The 22670-nt window shown below is 42.9% G+C and overlaps 3 protein-coding genes across 4 annotated transcripts in view; 1 reads left to right on the top strand and 2 right to left on the bottom strand.

Moving 5' to 3' along the window:
• Positions 1–786: 786 nt before the first annotated feature.
• On the bottom strand, positions 787–9467 carry tubd1 (tubulin, delta 1; the record flags this gene model as incomplete). Its single annotated transcript, XM_080543446.1, has 8 exons — positions 787–895; positions 1071–1254; positions 1387–1530; positions 4948–5121; positions 5688–5919; positions 6395–6605; positions 8418–8565; positions 9314–9467. The coding sequence occupies 8 exons, from the start codon at positions 9465–9467 to the stop codon at positions 793–795; spliced, it is 1350 nt and encodes a 449-aa protein (XP_080399572.1). The 3' UTR covers positions 787–792.
• A 479-nt stretch (positions 9468–9946) lies between these two features.
• Positions 9947–19874, top strand: LOC308168396 (ribosomal protein S6 kinase beta-1-like). The gene is made up of 15 exons (XM_080542967.1): positions 9947–10084; positions 11513–11556; positions 11684–11804; positions 12544–12612; positions 13254–13401; positions 15053–15110; positions 15258–15358; positions 15994–16084; positions 16714–16804; positions 16912–17019; positions 17846–17908; positions 18071–18148; positions 18231–18338; positions 18448–18560; positions 18912–19874. Exons 1-15 carry the CDS (start codon positions 10016–10018, stop codon positions 19162–19164), a joined length of 1515 nt encoding a protein of 504 aa, XP_080399093.1. The 5' UTR covers positions 9947–10015; the 3' UTR covers positions 19165–19874.
• A 234-nt stretch (positions 19875–20108) lies between these two features.
• Positions 20109–22670, bottom strand: part of slc33a1 (solute carrier family 33 member 1) — an 11434-nt gene continuing 8872 nt past the window's right edge. The window contains exons 9-10 of one of the 2 annotated variants that reach the window (XR_013937728.1): positions 22263–22670; positions 20109–22086 (exon numbers count right to left, since the gene is read on the bottom strand). The exon at positions 22263–22670 is cut by the window's right edge and continues 48 nt beyond it. Coding sequence is in view for 1 of the 2 variants with exons in the window: in XM_080542870.1 (XP_080398996.1) it covers positions 22551–22670 (120 nt within the window). In the remaining variant the exon portion in view is untranslated. The other variant, XM_080542870.1, reaches the window with a different exon arrangement.

The raw sequence follows: 22670 nt of genomic DNA on the forward strand, positions 1-22670 counted from the left end.
GCTAGCTTATCAGACTGGTGTTGGCTGTTTGTATCCCATGGCGACAACAGTCTGTAAGCTGTCTGAAGTTCTGGGCATAGACATCGAAAAGCCACCACTTTTGAATCAGTTTCTAATGTTTATGTGCTACAGGACCCACAACATCATTTCTACATGATTGAATTTATTAACTTTCCTTTTTTCCTATTAGTGCATGTGTGTTGGGCTTGCTTCTGTTTGTGGCAGAGTAATCAGTCCTCAATGAAAGTCTCTGTAGACCATTCACTGTAAAATAAACATCTGTACTTACACTTTGTTCATACTATTTTAGACTAAAGCATTCCTAAACAAGTTATTTTTAGTATTGTTTTTTAATTTATATTCATACATTTATATAATAGACTAAATAGACTGCACTTATATAGCGCCTTTATCCAAAGCGCTTTACAACTGCCTCTCATTCACCTATTCACACACACATTCACACACCAATGGCGGCAAGCTACCATGCAAGGCGCCGGCCCGCTCACTGGGAGCAAATTGGGGTTCAGTGTCTTGCCCAAGGACACCTCGACATGTAGCCAGCCGGGGCTCGAACCGCCGATCTGCCAACCTTGCGATCTTTAGACGCCGACTCTACCTCCTGGGCCACAGCCGCCCCATAACATATCTTAAAAGGTGCAATTGTCTCATTCATTAACTATGATCCAGACTCCTCCTGCCCAACATGCTACATAACATTACCTTCTAGAAGGTTCTCACTGGCTCTGCTGTGGCCAGACAACTCTCACTGGTCCAATGTGGATATTATAGTCAAAGGTGACTGTAGCTGGAGATGACTTGTTCAAGGGATGTGAAGCTGTCCAAAAAGTCCTCCTCTGAAATCCCATAACTTGTATACTGGTGAAGGTAGGCTCTATGGAAGCAAAGACAACACAATCAACATGTTGGAAACCCTACAACCTGCAATGGAGGTAGGTGAGGCATGAGTAGTGCAATGAAGCTACTCATACAGGGTTTTAATGTCTTGAAGATGGACCCGCATCATAACTGGCAATCAACACTGCAATGACGTTAACATTGACTCTTACCTGGAAGCGAACATGTTCCAAGCTTTCCCCACAATGTTGTCTAGGGGCCTCAGCAGAGCCTGGCTGTTACTGACCAACGTGGCCGACTTCTGATACTTGTTGAAGGGAACAGGGCTTTTCCACGTGCTGAAAGCCTCCTCGGCAGGAAGCCAGGGGGTATATAAGGATGGGTCCTGGAATCCACCTATGGACGTAGAACAATTCAGGAGAATCCCCCTTAGTAGAGGCATGAACATGTATTTAATACACACAGCTTCTGTATTCGTGTTTATTAGTGCCACCTAGTGGTTAGAATCCTAATGCACAGATGGCCCACCTATCTCTGCACTGTGTACGTCCTTCCCCCGCAGTATGAGCAGGTTGGCCAGGGAGGTGTTGAAGCCCCGCCCCCTGGGACTCCTCATCCTATCACCCCCGCCGCCAGGCTGGAGAGGGGGAACTCGCACCTGCCAGTCAATGCCTGAGAGAGACGAGACAACATGAACACATAGCCTCTCAACCTGGAACATTTCAGTTCATGATGAGTTACTGGGTCATGGCTAATTGACAGTTTTCATAGTTTTCATAAGGACATTGACCATTTTATAGATAGTAGTCCCCCCCCCCCCCCCTACAGTTAATGACTAATACAGAAATAATAATAATACATTAGTCATATATTCATAGCTTTCATGTGACGTCACAGCATAGTGGAAACGCCCACCTGACGGGCAAAAGGCACTTTTTGCGGGCAAAACCCACTTTTTGCGGGTTAATAACTTTGATTTCCCGTGGGTTAGGAAAATAATTCCAACGTGTCCGGATAGAGTAGAAGACAGGGAATCCAACACTATTTGAATGGAGTCGATCCTCCACTCCTATCACCGTGGACACAGCAAGGAGCGAATTCCCGGATATAAATATTCCCTCGCCTCGCTGACAGCGGGAGTTGGGAGTTTCGTCCAGCAGCCGGTGAACGCCCGGTTGATCGAGTTTCATATTAAAAGTATATCTTCTCGGGGTGTCAGCGCGGTGGTTAAGTACTCAAAATGACCGTATACTGATGGTGAATTTAGCAATAATAGTCTTATGTTTGTACCACCTCCATAACCGGTGTTATTCACGGGAAAAGACGGTCAAGGAGGCACCCTTTGCAGGTCAATAACTTTGATTCTCCGGGGGTTAGGAAAATAATTCCAACGTGTCCGGATAGAGTAGAAGACGGGGAATCCAACACTATTTGAATGGAGTCGATCCTCCACTCCTATCACCGTGGACAGTGGCGGACTGGCCATCGGGCAAGCCTGGCAAATGCCAGGAGGGCCGCGAGACTCTGGGCCGCTCAGAATGTATTATATAAAAAATAAATGAATAACATATTTGTAATTTTGTCTCTGGTGATTTTCATTGAAAATAACTTATTTCAGCAGACCGCGGCCCAAACCATTTTATATCGGCCCGGGCCGCGCGCGCAGGGCTGCGCTCGTAATTTTGCTCTGAGAGTGCCGGAACGCACACTAGGTGCAACGTCATAAAGGGACCAAGTAATTTGATTGGATAAGAGGCATTCCATGAGTGGTGATCAGATTTCCAGAGCGTTTTTTACGAACACAGCCTCGATTATCGCTGTTTTGAAATGAATGAATGAATGGTCTTTATTGTCATTGATATAGTACAGGTACCATACAATGACATTTGGGAGGGGGGGCTCCCCTGGTGCTAGGATTTATTTTTTTATTTTTTTACTAAAAACAAGAAGGGAAAGGAGCTGGTTTACATAAATAAAGGCTACATACACTATCCACTATACTATACTATACTATACAAAAAAAAGAAATGATCGCTGGTAGCTTTGCCCCGCTCTTTTCCCATTGACATCATGGTGTCAAGTAATGTACCGGTATAAATAAATGTGCTGAATTTAGATGCCCTTTTGTGTTTTCATGCAGGGATGTTCAAAGTATTTTACTTTCAACCAGGTATCTGATTCTGACCACCTGTAGTCACTTACTTAATGTAGGAACTACTTAATTCTTGTTGCACTGAAGCAGGTGGTTGATTGACTGTGTACCCTTGTCTAAATGTAAGGGGTATCCTATGGTTGCCTAATGCCTAGTGGTGATGTTAGGATTGACTGTGTGTACCCTTGTCTAAATGTAAGGGGTATCCTATGGTTGTCTAGTGGTGATGTTAGGATTGACTGTGTGTACCCTTGTCTAAATGTAAGGGGTATCCTATGGTTGTCTAGTGGTGATGTTAGGATTGACTGTGTGTACCCTTGTCTAAATGTAAGGGGTATCCTATGGTTGTCTAGTGGTGATGTTAGGATTGACTGTGTGTACAGTCTAAATGTAAGGGGTATCCTATGGTTGTCTAGTGGTGATGTTAGGATTGACTGTGTGTACCTTGTCTAAATGTAAGGGGTATGGTTTGTGGATGGTGGGGGGGGAGAGGATGACCCGGGGGTGCGCAGGGGGGATATCCCTTATTTTCCCTTATTTTGGGGAAAATATCCCTTATTTTCAAATCCCAATGTTGACAGGTATGCTACTTAGTAGTCTGCTAATTACATGAAGGTAAGACACATTTATTACACTGTGGCTGTGCAGTGCTCTTTTTCTGCTTTGGTGAAGCTAAATGTAATATGCACTGTGGCTGGTGTATTGTTTAGGCTCATACATGTCATGGTTCATGTAACTGTAGCTTTTTTTTGCTAACGTTATTGTATTCCGTGTCAGAGCAGCTTCATTTAGCTACACCGAGTAACGTAAGCTATTAGGCTTAACTGGGCCTCAAGGTCCTTTTGGCTAAGATAGATGCCACAGTTCAGGTTAAGTCAGTCACTGTGGATTGTTGTCGGCACTCTGAATTCTTCAGCGATTGTAGTGTGTGTCAGTTGCGTGTGTTATGTGTTCCAAATGTCTACATTGGATTCTAGTCAGTCTGATTATCTCAAGCTTTATGTTAACAATCCGTGTTGCGTGTTGGGTTTGGAAATAGGGCTGTTGTGTCGCAAATGCCAGGGCTGTTTTTTGAACCCAGTCCGCCCCTGACCGTGGACACAGCAAGGAGCGAATTCCCGGGTAGAAACATTCCCTCGCCTCGCTGACAGCGGGAGTTGGGAGTTTCGTCCAGCAGCCGGTGAACGCCCGGTTGATCGAGTTTCATATTAAAAGTATATCTTCTCGGGGTGTCAGCGCGGTGGTTGAGGGCTCAAAATGACCGTATACTGATGGTGAATTTAGCAATAATAGTCTTATGTTTGTACCACCTCCATAACCGGTGTTATTCACGGGAAAAGCCGGTCAAGGAAGCACCCTTTGCAGGTCAATAACTTTGATTCTCCGGGGGTTAGGAAAATAATTCCAACGTGTCCGGATAGAGTAGAAGACAGGGAATCCAACACTATTTGAATGGTGTCAATCCTCCACTCCTATCACCGTCGTGTATCTTGATAGTTCTTCATGAGTGAGGTGGTCTAGTAGGCAGCCATGTTGAGCGATGTTGCTATGATACTTTTTGCCCGTCAGTGTGGTGGTTGCTAGGGAAGAAACCACGTGACTGAAAGCTATGAATAGGCTTTTCTAGACACTCAAAGACGCTTTACAAACTGAAAAGATGGAGTAGTAATAATAAAAAGAAACAAAAAGGTAAATAGAAGAAAGTATAGGGGCCTAATTGAGGTAGTGCTGGGGACACATGGGAAGGGGAGGAGGAGAGGGTTAACTGGTGAAGGCGAGCTTGAAGAGGTGGGTTTTGAGGGCCTGTTTAAATGTTGGGAGGGTGTTGGCCTGTCTGATGCGGTTGAGGAGGGCGTTCAAGAGGGACAGGGCTGCGGCTGAAAAGGCTCTATCACCCCAGTTGAAAAAGTGACTCTTGACTGAATCAGTGCTTTCACCGCACTTGCCTTCCTCCATCTTGGTGTTGGAAATGAGCATCTGGCGCAGGTGCTTGAGTAGGCCAGCCCAGGTGAACACACTGTAGGCCATGGAGGAGCTGGACATCTGGGGGATGTTGCACAGGTTGAGCAGCTTGTACTCCGGATGACACACCAGGCTGCTGATCAATTCACCTAGAGACACAAGTACAAATGCAGAGATATAGTAGGCAGGATTTCCAGCGGCATGCGTCTCTGCCTACTAAACTAATGGGTAGTGCGTGTGTGCAGGGTTCCCACACCTTCTGAAACATCACATTCAAGCACCTTTCAACACTAAATTCTGTCAAATTCAAGGACACAACACGGCATAGTTTGAGACAGAACTAGATGAGAATGTATATAATAGGAACTATCCGCTGACAGACAACAATTAAAAAGAGAGGCTTGAATGTGTGAACACTAGATGGTTGTTGCCTTCTCTACCACAGCACAGCAAAACAATATAGTGAATTATGTGTAAAGTTAAGCAATACAGAGAGTTATTTACTAGTTGACGAGCTAAGTAAAACATTTTTGAATATATATATTTATTTATTTTTGAGAGAGAGAGAGGGGAATTCAAGCACTTTCAATGACCCGTGTCTATTTTCAAAAACTTTTAAGACCTTGATATTTTTTTCTCAAATTCACAAACTTACAAAGATTTCAAGGACCCGTGGGAACCCTGTGTGTGTGCGTGGTACGGTGTTGCTGCTCACCCATAGGGTTTCTGCTGGAGACACCGTGGGAGTCACCAGTTTGTACGGGCTGCAAAACACTCCCCAACTGGTGGGCAATTACTTTATTAATGTCACTGAACGAGATATGTTTGATGTTCATGAGCTGGGTACAAATCTTGTGCACTGTGTCATTTTCGTGAACCATAATAGCATCCGAGCACTGGTAGAGATGAGACAGAGTGAGCACTGAGTTGTAGTTCTGGACGATCACCTGGAAAGTAAAACAATGCAGAACAAACATTTAGAAATTACAACTGATAATTGTAAGTAAGTAAGTAAAGCTTTATTTATATATTAGCACCTTTCATATAAGAAATGCAGCTCAAAGTGCTTTACAACAGGATTAAGAACATGAAGTGAATATAAAAACATATATAAAGACATATACAAGCATAGAATGAATATAAAATCAGGGGAAAACAGTAAAAAGAAAAAGGTAAAGGTAAAATACAATTAAACATGTTTTATTAAAAAGGGAAACAATGTACAACCTCTGCCTTAATGCTTAGTAACGCTATCCATCTTCTCATCAGCAGAATACCTTTCCCTACCCATTTCACCTCCTACCTTACACAGTACTTCTCACTGGCAAAAGTCCACAATCAACATTACAGTTTCTTCTTTTCTTTGTAACCTACAGACCTTATAATAATGATGATGATGTACAAATGTTTGAATACCCTTACCTCTCCAGCACCATAGGGCCAGGTCAGGTGATTAAGGATGAAGGAGGCTGGGTAGGCGTCACGCAGACGTTCTGTGACGTACGTGCCCACTCCTGAACCTGTGCCTCCTGCCACACTCATCATGGCCATGATTCCTGCCAGGCGATCACAGCGCTCCACTTCTCTCCTCACCAGGTCCTCCACCACATCGTTATGAGCATGGACACAGTATCTGCACATAGACAATACCACAAGAGTGTTGTTATTGCTTTGGTCGCTGTGGCGATTGCTGCACTGTCACAAGATGAGTCGGCATAACCTTGGAACTCTGAACATCGGTAGGGATTTCGAGGTGACACTGATTCATGACATTGCGGCTAAAGAGATTGAGTGCATGTTGCACGTGGCTGCGTGTTAGGGTCAGATCCAGGGGCGTGTCTACGGGAGGGCATCGCCCACACAGAGATAAACCTTGCCCATCCAGAGGAATTGTCTGCCCATCGTTGTTCATTTCAGTAAACACAAAACATATGCCTTTATCGTCCATGGCGAACACCATACGTTGACGAGCCAAAATAGATATTAGGGAATAAAAACGGCCTAAATCTCTTCATATTATCGTTGACAAAAAAAATGTTAAATGTTGTATAGACAAAAAATAGATTTAAAAATGACCCATTGCATCTGCCTAGATATGGTTCTATCCTAGGCAGGACTGTTCTAGTTCATCATACAGGCTGCTGCCTGGTCCTGTGCTGCTGCCTGGTCCTGTGCTGCTGCCTGGTCCTGTGCTGCTGCCTGGTCCTGTGCATTCTGCTGCCTGGTCCTGTGCATTCTGCTGCTGCCTGGTCCTGTGCTGCTGCCTGGTCCTGTGCTGCTGCCTGGTCCTGTGCATTCTGCTGCCTGGTCCTGTGCATTCTGCTGCCTGGTCCTGTGCTGCTGCCTGGTCCTGTGCATTCTGCTGCCTGGTCCTGTGCATTCTGCTGCCTGGTCCTGTGCTGCTGCCTGGTCCTGTGCATTCTGCTGCCTGGTCCTGTGCATTCTGCTGCCTGGTCCTGTGCTGCTGCCTGGTCCTGTGCATTCTGCTGCCTGGTCCTGTGCATTCTATTCTACTGTAGCCGACTGAAGAGCCAAACCAAAATGTCCTTTCCTACCTAGTTCATCATACAAATCCTCACCATAACATTTAAGTACAGAGCTTAATTTGTCTTTTTCACAGGATTTGGGGAGGCAGGTAGCTTAGAGACCGGCTAGCAATTGGAAGGTCGCTGGTTCGATCCCCGCCTCAGGAGGGAGCCGGATGCTAGCTGGTGACTGCAGGGTTGCCGCCGGCATTATATCTAAGGTGCCTACCACTGCCATTGTGCCCTTGAGCAAGGCACTTAACCCATAATTGCTCCAGGGGTGCAGATTATGGCCGACCCTGTGCCTAGAGCAAAACAATACATTTTGTTGTACTCTGTGCAATGACAAAGGTTGAATCTAATGACAAAGGTTGAATCTACCGTAATCTAATGGCGTCAGAATCCACTACAAAAATTGGATGCTGTAATTGTATACAACCCCCTTCTCCAAATTAAACTACGCCCTTGTTTACATACCCTATTTAGTAAAAGCAACATTTTTGTTGTTGCCCACCCAAATAATCAAAATTCCCAAATCAAAAAACACCCAAAGATGACATCCTAAGTAACGTTTGTTTGTCGAAATAACAAAGTTAACATTCGTGCCTGCATGGTGTTCAACCTATAGATTGAACAAGCCACGGAATATCCAGAGACCACAACAAGACAGACCACCTGGATAGGTTTGGAGGAAGCCTGAGTTCAGAGAGAGGCGCATAGTTACCTGTTTGGTTGTTTTTATCTTGTCCATCTCATGCATGAAAAGTTGCTGTGAAGCTGAGTTATCGCTGTTTGTCTGCTAGACTGGGTAGGCCTACTGTCTGTGTTGCTTGCAAGTGTTTGGGTGTAATAATGAAGCACGGCTCCTTCTTCATATGCACACTTTGTGATTGACACACTGTGGCTTTAGAGTGACTTACCCATTTGCCCAGTTGTTTCCGGAGCCTTGTTTCTGGCAGAAGTGTGAATGATCTCCATATGTCCACTTCCCAGACTGGACTGCTTTGGCCATACTCTGCGTAATGACTTTGGGTTCCATGTCAATGAGCACTGCCCGTGCTACGAGGTCTGTGCAGAGAAGACATCAAATATGAATGTGAGAAACCTACCTCGAGCCTAACCCAAGGTATATACAGGAATCTTGAGGTTAATTTCAATACCTTTCTAAGACTTTTTAAAGACCTTGTCAATATTTTTCCAGACCTCACCACCACTTGGAGCTGTAACCGTTTACATCAGTGACACCTTTAACTTAACAGTTTTAGTTTGCAATAGACTAGACCACTATCATACAACACAATCTCCGGTTCATCTTTGTTTTTTAATAAAACTCATAAATTCACGAACTTTTACTAAAAGTTTTTAGGACTCAAACTCTTTGGACAGAGACTAATTCAGAAAAATACCTACAAAATTCAAGACCTCATAAAATCGTGATAAGACTTTTTAATACTTGAGGGTCTTGATTTTCCCAAAATTGATTTATCAACTTTTAATACTTTTCAAGACACCGCGGATACCCTGTAACAGCTCCGACGTTGAACACCTGGATGTTGTGAACAGTCAAGTCTGGTCATGGTTTGATGTTGTGAACAGTCAAGTCTAGTCATGGTTTGATGTTGTGAACAGTCAAGTCTGGTCATGGTTTGATGTTGTGAACAGTCAAGTCTGGTCATGGTTTGATGTTGTGAACAGTCAAGTCTGGTCATTGTTTGATGTTGTGAACAGTCAGGTCTAGTCATGGTTTGATGTTGTGAACAGTCAAGTCTAGTCATGGTACATTGCGAGCATCATTGATTGTAGCTTCTTATCTTACCCCCCCTTGATGTCTCAGTGAAGAATCGCTCACGACTGCTCTCTCTGTAGCCCGCCTGTGCATGGTCTGTGTCTGTGTCGTTGCATATCACATCAAACACTTCCTGACCGATCTGGTTCCCACACTGTCCCAGTTGGACTGTCACGATGGACATTCTGCCTAGCAACACTAAGGGCTGTCACCTAAACTCACTTGAAAATTAGCTATGTTCACGTAAAAGGTGCCAAGATCACGTGCAATTCATGCTGATGACAAGGTAGACAGCTACACAAATATAGATGTACATATATATATATATATATATATATATATATATATAGTTAAAGATGGCCTCTTCTTGCAAAATGTCACAACGAGTTTCTTGTTTGGAGTTTTGAAAGTAGGCGGTTTTCGTTTCCTGTCCTGCACACTTGGGGAAGTCTCATGAATATTCATTAAAAAAAAGCGCTACCTGATTGGCCCAGGCGTTTCACCGGCCAATCAGGTAGCGCCTTTTTCCTCTGAACATTCATGACACTTCCCCAAGGCGTCCAGGCGGGGTCGCTGTTTCTGCGTTGGTTCAGCCTTGCGCATGCGCGGTACAGTAGCCGGTTATTATGGCGGCGGTGTGTGTGTGTCCATGAGGCTGAGAGAGACGGAAGCTCGCTGATCTCACTGAGCCTGTAGCCACCTGAAGGGTTAACCCTAACCCTAACCCTAGCCATGGCTGCTGTGTTTGACATCGATCTGGACCAGCCGGAGGAGGATGTCTCTGATGAAGAGCTGGAGGAGGTAGGAGACTAAACTATGTGTCTGTCGTGTATGGTTAAGTATGCTAGGCAACTTTAGAGCCAAGTAGCTAGCAGCTATCAGGCCTGTCTGGGTTAGTAGTTGCCATTCAGGCCTGTCTGGGTTAGTAGTTGCCATTCAGGCCTGTCTGGGTTAGTAGTTGCCATTCAGGCCTGTCTGGGTTAGTAGTTGCCATTCAGGCCTGTCTGGGTTAGTAGTTGCCATTCAGGCCTGTCTGGGTTAGTAGTTGCCATTCAGGCCTGTCTGGGTTAGTAAGTTGCCATTCAGGCCTGTCTTGGTTAGTAGTTGCCATTCAGGCCTGTCTTGGTTAGTAGTTGCCATTCAGGCCTGTCTTGGTTAGTAGTTGCCATTCAGGCTTGTCTTGGTTAGTAGTTGCCATTCAGGCCTGTCTGGGTTAGTAGTTGCCATTCAGGCCTGTCTTGGTTAGTAGTTGCCATTCAGGCCCGTTCATGACAGCGGATACCTGCTATCAAGCTGCATGATTAGCCAGCTGTGTTAGATAGCAGCCAGGAGCTGTCACTGTGTTCTCTGCTGAATCGAAGCTGTTGTGATTGCTATGCAGCAGATAATGGATGAATGGACGCGATGTTAGATATTTGTAAGGAATATCAACTATGTAATGTTGATGTCCATGCTTGCTCGAGGAGAGAGGCAGCCCCGCAGAGCAGAGCCATCTCTGTGCTGGAGTGACACAGTAATCCAGTGTGGAGCAACATGCCTGTCTGGACCATAGACTGATCATTCCGTTTCGACACCCCAGAAAGATGTCAATTTATAAGAAATATAATATAAGAATATATATAAGAAAGTGTCATGATGGTTGTGACTGTTTTGTCCATACCCATTTTTTTTTTGCGTGGTTTCTGACAATTATTTGCAAAGTAGTATTACCCTTTTTCCATGATTTCAGATTTTAAAAAAATGTTGTGCTCTTTCAAAATGTCTTGCATCATGTTAAGTAGGCTCGTCCTTTGGCAGGGATTGGGCAACACGAGATATCACAACATGTTTGTTTGCGTGTCAAGTTATCCACCTCCATAGGCATCTGGTGGACATGAGCCTGTTGTCATCTGTGACAACACAGTCAACTTGCATGGTCATCGCAGCATTATTAAAGCAGTCAACTGCTCAAGATCCACTATCCTGAAATAAATGTCACATTAAACACTTGTTGTTTAGTAGATTTCATATCAAAATATGTATTTCTGTTGACGTCCTTTTTTAAATCCAAAATGAAATAGGCCTACTCCATGATATGATCAACTATTACTGCTGAATCTAATGTAGCCTAACTACAGCTGGTGCTGTTGGCAACCTCCCGACTGCAGGTGTTGGTCTCTCTGCAGCCATTGCAGTTGAAGAGCAGACATTTGTGATTACAATGTGCTTTTACTTATGTTTTTATCCTAGGCTCAGATGAATGATTTCATGGACCAGTGCAGTGGTTTTGAATTGTAAGTCTTTCTTTTTTTCTCTCTCGTTTTTTTCTCTCAAAAACATGCTGCTGATGAAATAATTGTGTTGAGCAGGCCACTCTGTTTAAAGAAACAACATGACTTTGTGAGATTTGTGTTTTTCCAGCAACATGGACGACTGTGAGAAGATTGAGATCTCTGAGGACAATGTCAACCAAGGGACGGAGAACATCAGGCCAGAGTGTTTTGAGCTGCTGCGTGTGCTGGGAAAAGGCGGTTATGGAAAGGTAGGCTCTCCTCCTGAGCGCTGGGAGAACTCATCACCCTCTCATTCAAATGGATTTTGATACTGTAGTCGAGTGTTGTCCTAATGCTAAAGTCACCTTTGTTATTATTTGGCAATAATGGTGACTAGGCTTGGGTGGTTTTCATTTTTTGATTCCCGGGAAATCGTCCTCCCACGAAAAACGTGATCGGTTAAACCGTGGGTTTCAAAATCACATAGTTCTGGGGCTTCAACTGAGCTGCCAATTTCAAAAGATTAAGCCCTATCCTTTCTGTGAACCTGCTCCAACACTTTCCACTAGCAGTGCTGAAATATGTGCTTCAAATAAATAAATAAATACAAACAGAGCTAAAAAATACTTTTGGTTAGTATTTAGTCTCGTAGTGAGACTATGTCGGGACAAATTCAACTATGTATGAGAAACACTGCCCATTCAGATTTGGTTAAACCAAAGGTCTCTAGGAGGTAAGTAAAGTTTTCAATGCGCCATGTTTGTTGTGCTCAGGAGGATCTTGGAGAATACTCACGACCCTGCTGTAGACACAGATATTATATACACGTATATACAGATATATTATCTATGGCTGTAGAGCTCCTTGCCCAATTCCCACCATAGAAATATGCTGGTGAATTATTAGCGTCTCACAGTAGCGTCCGCTACAATACAATATGACGGTTTTGACAAAAAACGTTGCTGTTTTTGAAAACCCTAATGGTGACCTAGTTCTTCCTTTTTTTAGGTCTTTCAAGTTCGAAAAGTTGCCGGAGCAGCATCAGGGAAGATATTTGCCATGAAGGTTTTGAAGAAGGTAGCTTCATTTTTATTTATTTCATTTTGTGTATAATGAGAACAACAAATCAATATGAACTAGTATCACTTTGTTAGCCTGATTCACAGACCTAGGCTACAGATGACCGTCCAATGACCTTTTCACATAATATGTCACACATACCACATCATATGTTAAATCATGATGGTCAACAATGTTTTTTTTTTTTTTTTTTACATAAACTTAAGTGAACATTGTTTTGTGTTGCCTCTCTCTGCAAATATTGTCTTTCCTTGAAGCCCCTGGTTAGGTAAGATCTTGCTGGTAATTGGTAGTTTGCCATCTACTGTATGCTGCTATGCTGCAATCTTGGCAGTTTAAGTGCTCTCTCAGTCCATTCGATTTTGCACAATAGATACTGTACTGTGCTTCTGCTTGATCATTTCTGATGCACGCATACCATTTGACCTGTTTAATGTATCAACCAAGTAAAGCAACAAATACACAAGGAAGTCAGTACCTTCATTTATGACAGGATTACTCTAAACACTTCAGTCAGGATTAATGGCAGTTGTTTCTTGGTTTGTTTGTTTTTCTGGATGGATAAAGAAATCATCATGTGGCTTTTAAAATAGCAGTCTAGAGGTACTGTGACTAATTAATGTTTTGGGGACTGGCAGGCTATGATTGTTCGCAACGCTAAGGACACTGCTCACACCAAGGCTGAGAGGAATATCTTAGAGGAAGTGAAGCATCCCTTCATCGTAGATCTTATCTACGCCTTTCAGACAGGGGGCAAGCTGTACCTCATCCTGGAGTACCTAAGCGGTCAGTAAATCAGTCCTTACACAGGCACTTACACCAAAGGATCTATTCACCACAAGATAAACGACCACCCATTCTTTCTACAACTCTCTCTGTTGCCCAAGAGTTGCTTTGGAGTCAGCACAGCCTCTTTATGCATTAGTATTCCTTCCTGCAAATGTTTTTGTTCTTCAAAGTGGTAAAAACGTATGGTATCAACAACACAATTATTCAAATCATCTGAATCAGTTGTCTCAGGAAATTGGCTTCTGCTGTTATCAACCCATAATGGGTCTCCACCCCTTTCCCCTTTTTATTTTTCCATCAATGTCAACCCACCTTATGCATCTTCTGATACAGAGGCGAATGCAACATAGTATCTAACATTCAAGGCTTCTTAAGATAGTCAAAGTTAAGTTATTGTCCCGTTACAGCATGCTGTGACCGGTGAGCTGTGACCTGTGCTTCACAAGCAGCTCTCAATAATACAAAATAACAGTATACAAATATTTTTCATCCTTTCATCAATATCACAATACAATTATAAAGTAAATCAAGACAAGTGGCAGCCAGTGTTAGGAATAAATATATATATATATATGCAGCATAATGGTGATGAGTCAAATATGATTATCAATGATTTAAAAGTCCAAGTGGGTAGTTGGGATGTTAGCCCCTTTACTTGGGTCTTTGATTTTCCGGGACTTCCCCAGGCAGTGTCTAGGGTAGGAGGGTGGGAGCTCAGCCCCAACAATGCGCTGTGCAGTCTTCACCACCCTCTCCAGGTCCATACAGTCCTGTACAGTGCAGCTTTTGCGTCCATTTGTAGTTGTTGTTGATGTGCACTCCGAGGAACTTAGTTCTGACCCACTCCACTTCAACCATGTCAACGGTTCTATCACTTCTTGATATCCACAATCAACTCTTTAGTCTTACTGATGTTGAGTGAGAGGTTGTTGACCTGGCACAATTCGGCCAGGTTGTTAGATATAGGAAGACATTAGTGGAAGGGTTATTTTGGTGTAGGGTTTCCCATTTGATGTAATGGTGCAAAAGGTCATGTAATTGGCACTCCTAACTATAATATATATGTCACTGATCCAAAACTAAGACAGTCATTGACTATGTACAAACTCAGTGAGCAAAGAGAATAGAGCGACTTGTCATTTTGAATTTGGGTGACGTTAGCCGTCACGGTCGTCTGTCCTGACCTAACAGCCTCTCACTTATCTGTATCCAATGACAGCGACTTCAAATAAATAAATAATTGGGTTGCTAAAAGTGGTTCATTTACTGAACGTGTTGAAGAACCAAAGATAACGGAGGGTGCTTCTGAGGAAGAACTTAACGCATTGTCGAAATGTACTCTTCCTATGACTGAAGAAACGTAATGGCCACAGACCAATGGCGAGCATAATGGGTGTTTCTTCAAGGAACCCATATCAAGTAACACCCATATCAAGTAACACCCACCTTGGTTTTAACCCCCAACTAGAACTTTTGAACCCATACAGAGCAAGAAGAGTAAGGGGTCTTCTCTGATGTACTTGAATGAATGAATGGACTTTATTGTCATTGCTACAGTACAGGTACCAAACAACGAAATTTAGGAGGGGTTTGCAAAACAAAGGAAAAACAAAGGAAAAAGTTTGTTAACATTATGTATTACTCACAGGTGGAGAACTATTTATGCAGCTGGAAAGAGAGGGAATCTTTATGGAGGACACAGCCTGGTGAGTGGAGCTAATGGAATGCCATAAATGCAGTCAGACCAGGGGAAGTTGGGAGTTGAACAAATTATTTGACACATGCATCACATTCCTAGAGAAGCCATTGATATTCAGTGTTGACAATGACGCTGTTCCCCTTCTTCTATGCAGCTTCTACCTGGCAGAGATCTCCATGGCTCTGGGCCATCTGCACCAGAAAGGCATCATTTACAGAGACCTGAAGCCTGAGAACATCATGCTCAATAACCATGGTAACGCTGCTGGAGCGCTGGTGACAGTATTGCAATTATTTGCATTATCGCAGTGCAACAGTTTTCTAATGTTCTTATGGAGGTACTATTTTTTTTAAATGTAACTTGTTATGTGAACGTAAACATTTGTGCACCTCATGTCAGATCCATTAATAGCGACGTAAAACCAAACAGACACAAAATGTGTTTTGCCCAATGTACAGGCTCCGATCAACTCTTGGTTTTTCAAAGGGAAGGAAATTGGGAGTAAACTCGAGTTAAACTTAAGGCCGCAGTCCGCAAAGTTAAGAACATACCGGTTTGCGATGTGTAGCGCTGTGTGCTCTACAGCTTCCTGATTATTTTCTAGTCAATGAACTAGTGATGGTCGTACTACTAGGTAATGTTGCTAGGTGTACATAACATATGGTTTATCAACTTGGTACGATATGGCTTGACTGAATTGTTAAATGTGAGAGGTTCTCCCGTGTTTAGAACCTGCAGACCAGGCCAGACGTGTTGTGTATCCCAAACATAAGAAAGAAAGTGGCCACCGAAGTGTTCTTCACTAACAGTGTTCACACATTAAGTGGAATGAACAGTTGTTTCACATGTGTGTTTGACTGAGTCATGTAATTGTGTGTTGTCTTTTCCAGGTCATGTGAAATTGACAGACTTTGGGCTTTGTAAAGAATCTATCCATGATGGCACAGTCACCCATACCTTCTGTGGTACCATTGAGTACATGTAAGTCTCACACTGCAAAAAAAAAAAATCTTGCTTGCTCTAACTCTCTCAAAGTGATTGAACAGGATCACTTGTCATTTCAGCCACTAATCTGCGCACAAGAGCCAAAAAACTAATCAGTTTCATGCAATGTGCACGTACAATATTGAAACTAGTTCCTACTAGACCTGACAGCAGCTGGTGAAAGAGGGAACAAGTCGGCAACTGAACAAATGTTCAGACTTTTATCCTGAAAAATTTAAATAAATGTCAACGTCAATGACACATCGCTAGTCAACTAACACAGCTTGTTTTGTGAGCCTGCTAACAATGTGAAGTAGTGTTATAGTTAACTAGGTAGCAGTGGGGATTACTCACCGAATCCATTGCATTGCAATATTTTGGCTTGACTAGCGAGTGTGTCAATGATTTTCAACAACGTTGAAATGTATTTACATTTTTCAGAATAAGTCAGAACATTTTGATTGGTTGCCGACTTGTTCCCGCTTTCACCCGCTGCTGTCACATATAATAGATACTAAGCAGTACAGTATTGTATTTAGTTTCACTGGGAAAATAGCTTCTCTTTAAAGCATTTGAGTCTTACGGAATGTAAATATGATGCTTTTGAATATGTGATGTTTTGCCAGGGCTCCAGAGATCCTGATGAGAAGCGGCCATAACAGAGCAGTGGACTGGTGGAGTCTGGGAGCCCTCATGTACGACATGCTGACAGGAGCGGTCAGTGCGGGAAGCCCCCCTCTCTTGGCCTCAGTCATTTGTTACAGGTGGTAATGACCCAAATTGAATGGATGAAAATGTAACCAGAGTTATTTCTCTTAATATAGCCACCCTTCACTGGTGAGAACAGAAAGAAGACCATTGACAAAATCTTAAAATGCAAACTCAACCTCCCACCCTACCTCACACAAGAAGCCAGAGACCTCCTGAAACGGGTACCTATGATTTGATGTCTTTGACATTTGTACCTTTTTATTTGATGCAATGCACCTTTTTGACTGGTTCTGCATTTAGGCACTTTCATTTCTGCACTTTAGCACAAGCCTTCTACAAAACATTTCCATGTAGTACATGCAGGGTTCCCACGAGTCCTTGAAATCCTTGAAAGTTTGTGAATTTGAGGGCAAAAAAATCAAGGCCTTAAAAGTTTTTGAAAATAGACACGGGTCATTGAAAGTGCTTGAATGTCCCTCTCTCTCAAAAAAAATAATAAAAAAAATAAAATAATATACAGTATATATACTGTATATATATATATATATATATATATATATATATATATATATATATATATTCAAAAATGCTTTACTTAGCTCGTCAAGTAGTAAATAAGTCTCTGTATTGCTTAACTTTACACATATTTCACAATATATTGTTTTGCTGTGCTGTGATAGAGAAGGCAAGAGACCATCTAGTGTTCACACATTCAAGCCTCTCTTTTTAATTGTTGTTTGTGAGTGGTTAGTTCCTATTACATAAATTCTCATCTAGATCTGTCTCAAACTATGCCGTGTTGGGTCCTTGAATTTGAGGGAATTGAGTCTTGAAAGTCCTTGAAAGGAGCTTGAATGTGATGTTTCAGAAGGTGTGGGAACCCTGTACATGTTCATTCTTCTTCTTTGTCAATGCCTTTTGGATTTGCGTCATTATAGTATAAGGATTAAAACCTTCCCTCCTTCTACTATGGCAGTGGCTTCATTAGACCACGGTTATGTTGTTGCAGACCACATGTCTCTTTTCCTCTAACTCCTCTGTTTTCAGCTGCTGAAGAGGAACGCCTCGTCACGACTTGGAGCAGCAGCTGGAGACGCCACTGAAGTGCAGGTGAGAGCAGGAGGGGGAGTGAAACAGAGACGGTCACAAAGTGCTTTGATGATTGGAGAGGCAATGGTCATCCAATGACTGCTCGAAAAGAGAACCTATTGTGGAAGGGAATCATTTAAGCCCAATCAATCACTGTGGTAATTGTTTTCCATATGTCTATAGGCCCATCCCTTCTTCCGTCACATTAACTGGGAAGACCTTCTGTCCAGGAAAGTAGAGCCTCCGTTCAAGCCTTTCCTGGTAAGCAGCAGTCTTGTTTTAGAACACATTTCCCCCGTTAACAAGGGGTTTCATACTAACATGTGATTGCTGCTCTCTATAGCAATCGGCTGAGGACGTGAGCCAGTTCGACTCAAAGTTCACCAGCCAGACACCCGTGGACAGTCCAGACGACTCTACTCTCAGCGAAAGCGCCAACGAAGCCTTCCTGGTAAGACCCCCTTTGCTAGTTTGTGTGAAATGAGATATGCATATCTCTGCATTATAAGACCACTGTCATGACAGAATTGACCTTGATGTGTGATTCATTGCTCCTGTAGGGGTTTACATATGTGGCTCCATCAGTACTGGAAAACGTCAAGGAGAGGTTCACCTTCGAGCCCAAAATCCGATCACCTCGGTGGCTTTTGGGGAGCCCGAGAACACCAGTCAGGTATACTGTAACCCGAAATCTGCCCTTCTTTCAGACTCCTTTACTTATACAGGGTTTCCCACGGGTCCTTGAAATCCTTGAAAGTTTGTGAATTTGAGAAAAATAAATCTCTGAAAATAGACACGGGGCATTGAAAGTGCTTGAATTCCCCCCTCTCTCTCTCTCTCTAAAAAAAAAATATATATATTCAAAAATGTTTTACTAACTCGTCAACTAGTTCTGTCTCAAACTATGCCGTGTCGGGTCCTTGAATTTGAGGGAATCGAGTCTTGAAAATCCTTGAAAGGTGCTTGAATTTGATGTTTCAGAAGGTGTGGGAACCCTGTTATATTTCTCCCCCCCCCCCTCCAGCCCAATCAAGTTCTCTGTTGGCGACTGCTGGCCCCGGGGTGCCCAGGTGCCCGGCGGAGCCTCCCTCCAGTCCCCCCAGGAGCAGCAGGCCATGGAGGTGTCCACCCCAGGGCACACGGACATGACGCCCAGCTGCGAGGCTTCTGCCCCCCTACCCATACGCCAGCCTGCGGGCACCAGCCTGGCCCAGTTCAAACAGCAGGCCTACCCGCTCGTCGCCAAACGGCCCGAGCATCTACGTATGAACCTATGACCAGCCGCTTCTCTTAGAAGAGTTTTTTTGTTTGTTTTTGTTTTTTTTCTTCTTTCTTTGTTGATATTTCTCTACTTTTTAAGGACGCTAGAGACAATGAAACTAATCTCATGTCTACAGACACACACACACACACACACACACACACACACACCCCCCATCACTACCTGCAGCCTCTGTCAGGCTGCAACTCCAGTGGGGCAGCAAAGCGCCACAGACTAGGCCACTTCCTCAGGTCCCCCTGACCTCTGAAGCCTGACTCCTAGCAGGACTGGACATCACTTTGGATCGTTGACCTTTTTTATGCCACCATCATACCATGAAAAAAAAGAAAAAACGATATAAAACACATGAAATGTGACTACGGTAATCATAATTCACCCTAATGTGCGAAGTCTATAAGACAACATCCAAAGTGCTTCATGATAGATAATCGAAAGCTGGTGAGGAAATAGCTTCCATTGAAGACTTGGGAGATTTTCTAGTATTACTTGACGACTGCTTCCTGGCTCTAAATGAAATCATAGGAATTATTTTTTAATTAAAAATGATTTTAAAAGGAAGAGCTTTAATAAGCAGCTCTGAACATAGCTTTATGTCTTAAGTATTTTGCTAAAGGGACTTAGCATCGACTGCTACTATATCCATGATGGATCAATACATGAGCCTCAATAAAACCAGAAATGTTTACTTTTTACATTCACTCACTTTAATCATGAATTACTCATTGCATGGCTTTGCTGATGTGATCACTTCTGGTGGGTGAATTGTTTGTACTTCAGTTTTATTACTGTAACGGTGCTGTTTGAGAGTGTCTACCACGTAAGTGAATGTATCATGTTCTTGCCATAATTTACAATTGTGAGTAAGCTCACAAGTCCTTAAGACAGTTTTCGAGGCTGTTGAAGATCATGTGTGAAGCTTGACTTGGCGGAACTCCTGTTTTGAAGACATTCTACTTCCTAGAAAATATTTCAAAGTAAGTCTATGCATCAGCATGTAGATGGGGCCCAAGAACAGTAAGACATGTTTAAAACCAATGTGTGCACATTCATTTTATTACATACATAAGATTTGTATTAAATCTCTTAAACATATCTTGGGAATATTTGTATATAAAAAATTCCTCAACATGTTACAGCGTAGCATATTTACAAGTCTCATAGAGTGCAGTCACCCTGTAGTGTCTGAGGTTGGCTAGCAGCACTAGAATCATTATCAGGGGTGTCAGACATGCAGACGGGGGGCTAGTCATGACCTATCCTAAGGTTCCATGTGGCCCCTCATTTGGGATTCCAACACATTCCCTGTTGAAACAGGTGTGAATTAGGTATTATTATCCACAGAACACAACAACAGTGAATTCACATGTATTGTTGTTTATGGATAATGATGCAATTGCTAGCGTGCATAAGTAAGAATAATGGCAAAATTATTTGCCATTTGCTTTTCCAAAAATTACCCCCATGTCTTAAAGGCTGACACATACAAAAATAGTTACATTTTAATTGAATGCAACAGATTTCAGGGAACAGGTTTTCTGCAGCCCCACTGTAGTTGGTGTGATACTGGACACTGCTGTACATGCTGAGGAAGTCGTATACTGTACTAAACATTTGATAAATCAAACAAATCATAAATGTACAAACACCCATTTATTGGTGACTGCTGGTGGAGAGGTCTAAGTCATATCGTCACCTTAAAATAATGGCTTGCATCACTTTTGAGGAAAATTATGTTTTTGCCTCAATATCATAGTCTATATTTGGTTCAGTTTATTCATTTTTTCTCAAAACGTGAAAATATGACGTTGGCCATTATTTTAAGAAGGTGGCGATATATTCATGTTAAGTCAAACACATGGTGAGGTGAAACAAAAATCAAAATCAATGAATGACTGATTATAAACAATGATCTCAAACTGCCTCCTTTACATGAAGGCTTTTCCAAAACGAACCCTGATTGACCATCAGCTCATGATACCCCAACCCTGACTTCAGTTACTTGAACTATTAAGAAGTGAGCAACACATCCTGACAACAGGCCTGAGGTGGGCAGAAATGAACGAGAAGAGAAAACAGTCCAGTTTTTTTTTTGCTTAAGCACAAAAAGAGAAGAAAATAGAACTCATGATTTCAACAAACACAGTAAAATAAGACTTAAAGGACACAAAGAAAACAGAAACCTTTAGGTTTCCTGCTCTCAGATGTTTACACGTTTCCCTTTAACAGAACCACTGGCTTTTTCAATGCTGGTTAACCCCAATACTGTCTGCTATATTCACAATACTGCTATATTCATATAAGTCACTACAGTAAATAAGACTCAGATTACAGTTGTGATCTCTGACTTGGTTACCTAGACCACCAAACCTACACATTACAGTTCAATGGTCAAAATATGTATTCTCCGTATTGTGACTTTACTGTAACAAGTACATGCAATTGGCTTTCTGTGACTGTTGTCAAAGAGCCTTTGAACCGAAAAAGGCACAAATAACAAGTAAAAGTAAACCCAAAGCTTGGTTAGATATTTCACGTTATTGTACAGCAGCAGAGAACGCGTGTTTGAGAAGCTTTTCTTCTAGAAGAATTGTCTAACTGTTTAAATTCTAACAAGGCAAAATGTTTCCATCGCTTGTTTCCAAGGGGACTCTTTTGAGAGCTACAGAAGCCGCGGTCAGGAGATGATGTTGGCTGCGTCTACAGAGCCTTCCTCTCCTTGTTCCTACTACATCTCTACGGAACCTAAAGACATACGATAGGTGGCAACAAAATAAATAAAAGGTGTAATAAATAATACAACGGTGGATGTTGAATACTGTACATATTCCTCCACCGGCCCAATTCTGTCACCTCGGTACAGATTGAGGAACGGAGACGAGGAGAGGAAGTCTCTACAGCAGTGGTTCTCAACCCTCTCCTCGGGGACCACCAACCATGTTTGATCTGTTCCACCACCAGCACACCTGATTCAACTAATCAAGTACAAACCATAATTGCTGTGCACTTGATTAGTTGAATCAGGTATGCTGCCTGGTGGTGGAACAGATAAAATAGGTGGAACGGCTGGTGGTCCCCGAGGAGAGGGTTGAAAACCACTGCTCTACAGCATTGCGATGCAGCTGTTTTAGGGGAGGAGGAATTTAAGTCTTCGAAAGAGAGAGAGAGAAGGAAGACGAGTAGTCCTTTCTAGGCCCATAGTCCCGTAGTAGCCTGACCACAGAAAACCAAACAAAAGAAAGAGCCTAATAGAGATATGCATTGCACAAAAGGTAGAGCACAATGGGAAGAGTGAACCATACAGAGAACGTCGGGTGATATCATTGGTTGATCCTGCACCTCCAGGCTGATATCATTGGTCGATCCTGCACCTCCAGGCTGATATCATTGGTCGATCCTGCACCTCCAGGCTGCAGGGCTCTGGTCTTGTAGTCGCCTCATCCTCTTCCCTACCAGCAGCCACCAGGCCAGCCCTATGACCACACACACCACCGACTCCACGTA

This window comes from Nansenia antarctica (assembly GCF_963989245.1).
Source record: "Nansenia antarctica genome assembly, chromosome: 12".
In the NCBI taxonomy this organism is placed as follows: Eukaryota; Metazoa; Chordata; class Actinopteri; order Argentiniformes; family Microstomatidae; genus Nansenia; species Nansenia antarctica.

Excerpts from the sequence above, each read along its gene's own strand:
- LOC308168396 (XM_080542967.1), top strand. The coding sequence starts at position 10,016 with ATGGCTGCTGTGTTTGACATCGATCTGGACCAGCCGGAGGAGGATGTC. Across the intron at positions 13,402-15,052 it reads CATCCTGGAGTACCTAAGCG|GTGGAGAACTATTTATGCAG; the intron begins GTCAGTAAATCA and ends TATTACTCACAG. Across the intron at positions 18,339-18,447 it reads GCGCCAACGAAGCCTTCCTG|GGGTTTACATATGTGGCTCC; the intron begins GTAAGACCCCCT and ends TTGCTCCTGTAG.